This window comes from Pecten maximus, chromosome 12 (assembly GCF_902652985.1).
Source record: "Pecten maximus chromosome 12, xPecMax1.1, whole genome shotgun sequence".
Taxonomy (NCBI): domain Eukaryota; kingdom Metazoa; phylum Mollusca; class Bivalvia; order Pectinida; family Pectinidae; genus Pecten; species Pecten maximus.
Window position 1 is genome coordinate 17,712,627 of NC_047026.1, and position 7,576 is coordinate 17,720,202.

Genomic DNA, 7,576 nt, shown 5'->3' on the forward strand with positions numbered 1-7,576 from the left:
GTCCCTGCTGTAAGTGTTGTCAGATGACCGTTTAGGCCCATGGGCCTCTTGTAATTATTAAGATGAGATTATTTATTATTGAGATGATCAGTAAATATGCTGTTCTACAACTCATGTTTAATTTCCAGCAACTTGGATGATGTAAGAGCATGTGTCGACAGTAACGTAACAGGATGTTCCATTATCTCCGTCATGGTTGTTAGATTTCATCTGATTGGTACTGTTCGGCACCACCTGGCGTCATGTGACCAGGATCTACAGACTAACGACCCAATAGTGGACAATCTCATCAGCTCTTGTGCTCTTCCGATGGATAATTCTTCTACAGTGTTCATGAGCAGTGTTTCACCTAGTGCACAAACATGTGACACAGTGTCATCCTTCGTTAATTGCTTGAAGGAGAAGTCTGAAGAAATGAATGTTATAGTGCTGAAGCAGGCATTAGAGAAATATCTTCCAACGTATTCGGCAATGGTGAACAGCTGTAAGAAAAGCAGTAAGTAAAAGGTCAAAGCAATTAGTAAGCAAGTAACAACATCATTCAAAGATCTACACACCAGTGCAGGCATCAAAACTCTGACTGGTCACCTGTGTGTGGTCAGCTATAGCTAGCTACTGCTCTTTAAAACCCAGGGGTTGTAGTCCAAATCTGGCGGCCAGACGTTTGGGCGCCTGGGATTATGGTCAGTTTTAGTGGACCAGTATGGTGTAAGCCGAGTGCTATGATAATGGGTTTTTTTTACAGATGAAGGGTTCGTACAAGCCTGATCTCAACTGGTGTTAGTGGGGTACTTACAATGTTTTTTTATCAGATGAAAAGTATGAAATTCCTGAATTTGTCTTGTTTAGTGGGGTACTACAATTATGTTGTTTATTTTCAGGTGACGAGTTTGTACGCCCTGGCACATGTCCCGTGTTGGCTTTGGGATCATGTGCAAAAGAGTGCTTCTATGATGGGGAGTGTAAGCAAAGTGAAAAGTGCTGCGATAATGGATGTGGGAAAAGCTGTGTTCTAGCTGTTGGTAAGGGCAAGGTCATATGTTTTGTCAAAAAGGAAAATCCAATTTCAACATTGTATGTTGGTGAATCATATGTACATGTATAGAAATTGGAAGAGCCCAAAATGGCTTGTTCAGACATTATGTACATTTTAGGATGTGTGTATCAATGCATTATGTATGCTGTTTTCCTGTTCTTTCATTTTACATAACCAGCCGAAAAAATGGCATTCTCATATTCCTTGACTCTATTTATTATTGTACCAAATACATTATATGTGTATTAAGTTAAATGTCTACTGAAGTATTACAATAAAAGTGAATGTTGAGTTAAGTCAACCAAAGACTGTGAAATGATCTTCTTTCTTCAAGGAGGAACATTAAATCATCAGTGATTGCAAAACATCATTGAACACTAAACTTAACCTCACTATGTTAAGATCACCATTCCTTTATTTCTCTTCTCAAGATAATTGTCAAGGTCACTGTCCCATTATTTGCCATGGTTACTGGTCACTATTCACAGGTTGTTCTTGTCCAAACAAATCCTCCTAAACTTAAGAACCAATTTTCACAGAACTTTACGAACGGAACGGGAATGTTAGGGAACATGTGCAGATGTGCATGCAGCTGTTTGAATTCCAAATGCTTGTTGCCATGGTAACTGGTCACTATAAACAGGGTTTTATTGTCCAGACAACTCTTCCAAAACCTGTGGACTGATTTCAACAAAACTTATGACTAAATTCTCTTTATTATATATATATGAACAACAAATACTCCAGCCATTCTGAATTTCAGAAATAGGGGCATGCACAGGTTATCTTAGTTAGCCTCTAAATACATGTAACAGTTCCAGTTGTCCACTGACTCATGTGGATTGCAGGGGTATTAGTCGGCCATCCTGGCAACAGTTCTAGTTTGTATTCCCCAGATAAGGGTCAAAGTCATTATCTTCTTAGTTGTGTTCTCAAGATACTATATACATGTATACATTTTGTCCTTAACATACAGTCACTACTAAGCCAAGGTCATCATCCTTTCTGTTTTTCCTAGGAAATACATTGTTATAAGTTTTGTAGAATTTTTTTTAAACCACCAATTAGGTCAAGGCCACTACCCTTTTTGTGATCTGTGTCCCGTAGCATTGGCATATACATTTTATCCTAAATACAATACCACCAGAGTCAAGGTCACATTTCAATCATCTGTGCATATGTTCTCAAATACAAATGTATACAAATACACATGTGCATACTTCTTTCACCTGCTTATTTCAGTTACTAGCTGTTAAGGTAAAAAGTGTGTCAATTATTTGATTACTTCAATTAACACATTTCTGGTCAAGGACATCAATACAAATTTCGAATAGCAAGTGAGCTTATGCCGTGGTGCAGCATTCATCTGGCGTCTGTCTGGCGTCAACTTTTTTCTTTAAACAATTTCTTCACAATAACCGTGAGGCACAGAGACCTGATATTAGTCCTGTGGCTTACTGGGGTAAAGGGCTACCAAGTTTATTCAAATGAATGACCTTGACCTACATTCAAGGTCACAATGGTCAAAAAGGCTAAAATCTTTAAACTGCTTCTTATCATGATCAAGAACCAAGAGGCTCAGGGAGTTGATATTAGGCCTATAGCATGCTGGGGTGGAGAGCTTTCAACTTTGTTGAAATAAATTACCTTGGCCTACATTCAAGGTCATAGGGGTCAAATAAGCTAAAATCTTTAAATGACTCAGATTAATTTATTGGTGTAAGGGATGGAGAATATCTATGTGGTCCTTCACTCACTCTGCTTTTATTTTTCTTTAGGAAACAATGTGATTGCATTTGACACACAAATACAGACCTCAGGGAGCGAGTCCACAGACTACACATACACACTGTTGAGTGAGTACGGTTATGTTCTCCAGTCAACTTCGATCATATTTGAGGTGAAAGCTTGTAATGATGTCCATGTCGGACTGAAGGAGGATGCAGACCCTGATGGAAGCTTGTATGAGATTGTCCTTGGTGGCTGGTCGAACACCAAATCTGTGATCCGTACTGTGAAGCAGGGTGACAGTAAAGTGGAGCAGACCGGAGAGGTTTTGGATTGTGATAGGTACAAGAGGTTTAACGTAAGCTGGTCAGGGGGTGTTGTGACCGTAATGAGGGATACAGACTCTGGCTGGGTACAGCTGATGACTTGGAGTGACATCGGTGGGGGTCTGAATGTCCAGTTTGTGGGATTATCTACTGCACGGTGGAGTAGCGGTTCCTGGAAGGTTGGCCAGTCAGATGCAGGTAGGACCTAGTAAATATGTAAATATATATGTAATAAAAAAAGTTCATATTTGTGTTGAATGGGTAAATATAAGAAAAACTGTTTAGCAATCATCTATAGCAACACGTGTCTATTCTTTCCTTGTACATATTCATTCGTTTGGATCCTCTCTCTCAGTTTTTAGCTGATCCCCACTTTAAACCTGGTAGACTGTTTGATCAGAATATTTAATTGTATGCGGTTTCTTGATTAGCATTGCATTTTGATTCAACAATTTTTTATTGCGTTATTTGATATAGCACTTTGTTCCTGTTGGTATTTATATTACTAGTCCAGCAGTCTAACCAATCTCTTTAAAATCAGGCTGTATTTTTAGCTAACCTGCCCAAAGGGCAAGTCAGCTTATGCTGTGGTGCAATGTCTGTTGTCTAGCTAGATGGCCGGGGTCAATTTTTTCCTTTTAAACAACTTTTTCTCAATAACCATGAGGCACAGAGACCTGATATTGGTCCTGTGTCATGCTTGGATGAAGGGCTACAAATTCAAATTTGTTCAAATGAATGACCTTGACCTACATTCAATGTCACAAGGGTCAAATAGGTTAAGATATTCAAACAACTTCTCAATAACCAAGGGGCTCAGGGTGTTAATATTGGGACTGTAGCATGCTGGGGTAAAATGCTACAAAGTTTGTTCGATGAATGACCTTGCACTACATTCAAGGTCACAGGATTCACATAGACTAAAAACTTGAACAACTTCTTGTCAATAACAAAGAGGCTTACGTAGTTAATATTGGGCCTGTAGCATACTTGTATGAAGGGCTTCCATGTTTGTTCAAATGTATATTCCAGGTATAACAGGGATCAAATACACGTAATATTGAAACAATGATTACACAATAGCCAAGAGACCTGATATTATTGTATACTGCCATGAATAAACCTAGTCTCACTGATATTTGAATAAAGTGGTTATCAGGATATTATCTGCAGAAATAACCTTAATCAATTTCAAAGTTGCTTTAGAGCCAGGTAAGCGATACAGGCCTATTGGGCCTTTGTTTGACTGCATAGATTATGTGGGTTTCCTTGATATCCAATGGTGATGAGAAAAAGAGAAGAGAAGGAAATAGTAGAAAATATATCAGTCTTTCGATCATAGGACCAATATATTTCCTTCAGTGGTTGGTACCAAGATCCCTCAGTGATCTCTTGTTTAAACAGTATTTCCAAATTCTATGTATTTTCAACAAAACTTGTGTCACAGTTTTGCCTCTCTTGTTGTTGTAGAAGACAACCAGGGTGTTTGTGATATTGGCCTTGCCTGGAGCTGCTTAACATCATTCACAGTTACCAGTGTCTTAGGGCCCTTCTACCTAGGCAACACAGAAAAACAGGCCCTGTGTAGTGTGAAATCACTAGATACATGTGTAGGTACAGCAACTGCAGGCTGCCCTGCCTCTATAGATCAACATCTGGATATGATGCGATTCCTGGCATGGACAGGGTTACACATGACAGGGTTGTGTGAGGAGAATGTCTATTCATGCTCCACTTCCATGGCTATTCAATGCATGAGTGAACTGAGCTTCTTAATAGGATACAACTCGGCCATGTCGGGCGACACGTCTGCCATGAATGACATTCCCAACGTGTGCAGGTAAAACAAAATGTGTTTATAATTATTTTACAATGTAAGAATTTTTTTCAGTTTGAATTGGACGGAAAACAATTTCCTACTGACCTAACTTTTACAGATTTTGTATGCAGGTTCCCATTGGTCCCTAATTGTTCTACTTTATTTTCAAGACTGATCATAAAGCAAATTGGCCAACAGGCAGCCATTTTGAATTTTAACAGTTAGAGTTTGTTACTTCTATATTTATCTAAAAAAGTACCTGATGGATCTTACTCAAATTTGGTGTTAAGTAGGCACTTGTTTGTAACAAGTTGTGCATTAAATAAAATGAGAATAATTGGAAAACAAATTGGAAAATTGAATAATATCTACAAATTTGCACAAAACATAGTGTTCCGAGGTCCCGAGTTCGAACCCCGGTCTGGCCGTGCATTTTTCCACTCCTATTACAATTGGTCATTAATATGTAATATACCAAAATGCTTGTCTATAGACATGTAGTTTCTTAAGATCACCAAAAATTTGCCATTTTGAAAGGACTGATCAACGCAGTTTAGTGTGCTACATGTCAACAGCAAGGCCCATGGTTAGCCAATGATACAAAATAAAAATCGATCATTTAAGTTACTTCTTTAACTTTTTCCATAGATGGGATTTTTAAGCTTATAAAATATTGCTGATATCACTAGATTTGCTATTTAGATGCCTTAATCTTAAAGTGCAATATACTATCTTCTGTGATCATCTTGGCCCACCATCTTGAAAAGATGGCGGGCAACTGTAAGTAATGAGCAAGTACCACAGTTATGAGTATCAGCAAAGTATTGTATTAGCAGTATGTTAATATCACAGTGGAAAAATGAATGAGTCAATAATTGTGTGGGTATAACTATGTAATAGAAGAGGGAAAATGTACAGACCTCTAAACACTAGCCAGATGCTCTACCAATTAAGCTACATTTATGTACCTGGTCGCCGATGATCAACCCAGTCCAGTTCCGCTGCAACTGATTATACTCGATTAAAGTTTATAATATACTATTGGTGAATGTTCTCCTTACTACAGAAACAATCGCTAAGATGAGGTTGTCCTCAATGCCTTATGATAGGTTATACTTATATAACATATTTTTACTTATTGTAACGTGATGACCAGCCTCAGTGCAACACATGCAATGAACTATTGACTGTTAAAGCATTGGATTTTATTGATCTACAATCAGTAACAGTAACTTCTATTCAAAACTGTTAACATCTTATGCAATAACTTTTTAACTATATCTAAGAGCTGTTGATCTGTACTATAAGATATGGTTAACCATTGCCACATTTGTAATTCTATTTATATAAAACTTTATATATTAAGTGAGTGTAATACCAATAAACTTTTTGATTTTTCATCTGTTTGATGTTGTATGCTAAAACCCATTTTTATAGTTACCATATATTAACCCTTATAATTATGACCTTTTCATTGATGATGGGCTGTTTAGAATATAAAAACATTAATATTTTTAATGCTTGTATTCATAGTGTGTATAAAAGAAGCAGAACCTGTTTGATCCGCAATCTGTATGGGTGTAGTGCTAGCCAAAAACGTTCTGTGCAGAAAACGTTTGAAGAATTGGAATGCCTGATGGGAAATCAGTGCAAGATCATTGAGGAGCCAACTGTGACGGGAAAAGCAGCTGAATGTATAGATATTGAAGTACAGTCTGATAGCTCTTCCTGCTCATTGATGGATGCCATGTGGTGTCTGGATGACCTGAGATGGAATTTAGCTTTTCCCGTCAGTCGTGAAGGAAGCGTCTGTTTGTGAGTATAGTGTAGGATATTCTGTACTATAGGACAATATTTCCATTAGATCACCGGTACGAAGGACCAAATATCATGAACTAATACCACACCATGGCATCTGTCTGCCATATCCTTCCATCCGTCACCAGTTTCGACATTTTCTTAACCACTGGCTGAAATTTAATTGAATTTGACTGAAAGAATATATACATGCATTTCTAGGTCCTAAGTTAAATTGTCTGAAAATACCAATACCTGATTCATCTCTTAGAACATGACAATAACATGTCGCTGTTATTTTTTCAGATCTTATTCAAAGTCTGTCCAGTGTTTTGTGGATGAAATAAGTAGCTGTCCTCCCAGATTCAAGAAGTTAGCTATGACTGTATTTGAGGAGTTTGCTCCCTTTGTGAGTGATTGTCCGACTGTTCTACGATCTCCCTGCCAGGAGGAAGAAGACCTTTGTAAATACTCTGAACTGACTGCATGTGTCAATGTGGTCAGAGAAATGATGCTTACTTCTGTTGAGGATGCACAGCTCTGTGTGTAAGTTATTAGTCCCAAACTGGTGAAACCGGGAAGGGGGGACTGTTGAAACCGGGAAGGGGAGGGGGGGGGGAGCTACTATATAGGTTTCCTCTCCATCCATCTAGAACATTTTCATCACTGTCTGACTTGAACGTAACTCCAAAGTTTGTCAGTACTCCAGTTTCATTCCTTGAGTGATTGTGATCAGTTTTCACACAATGACAAAAGACCGTCATATCTCAGATAAAATTGAGTGTCAGGGTTTTTATATCAAGACTAATTTAAATTCACTGTTACTATTTTTGTCAGGGGCCCTGATAGGGGGCATGTATTGCTTTAACA

General features: G+C 38.1%; 1 protein-coding gene across 1 annotated transcript in view; it reads left to right on the plus strand.

The window, feature by feature from the left end:
- The window catches only part of LOC117338893, a 38,764-nt gene that overhangs the window by 29,597 nt on the left and 1,591 nt on the right, over positions 1–7,576 (plus strand). The window contains exons 19-24 of the mRNA XM_033900257.1: positions 129–496; positions 882–1,022; positions 2,815–3,288; positions 4,561–4,930; positions 6,443–6,724; positions 7,013–7,252. Coding sequence (XP_033756148.1) covers positions 129–496; positions 882–1,022; positions 2,815–3,288; positions 4,561–4,930; positions 6,443–6,724; positions 7,013–7,252 — 1,875 coding nt within the window. The remainder of the gene's footprint in view (positions 1–128; positions 497–881; positions 1,023–2,814; positions 3,289–4,560; positions 4,931–6,442; positions 6,725–7,012; positions 7,253–7,576) is intronic.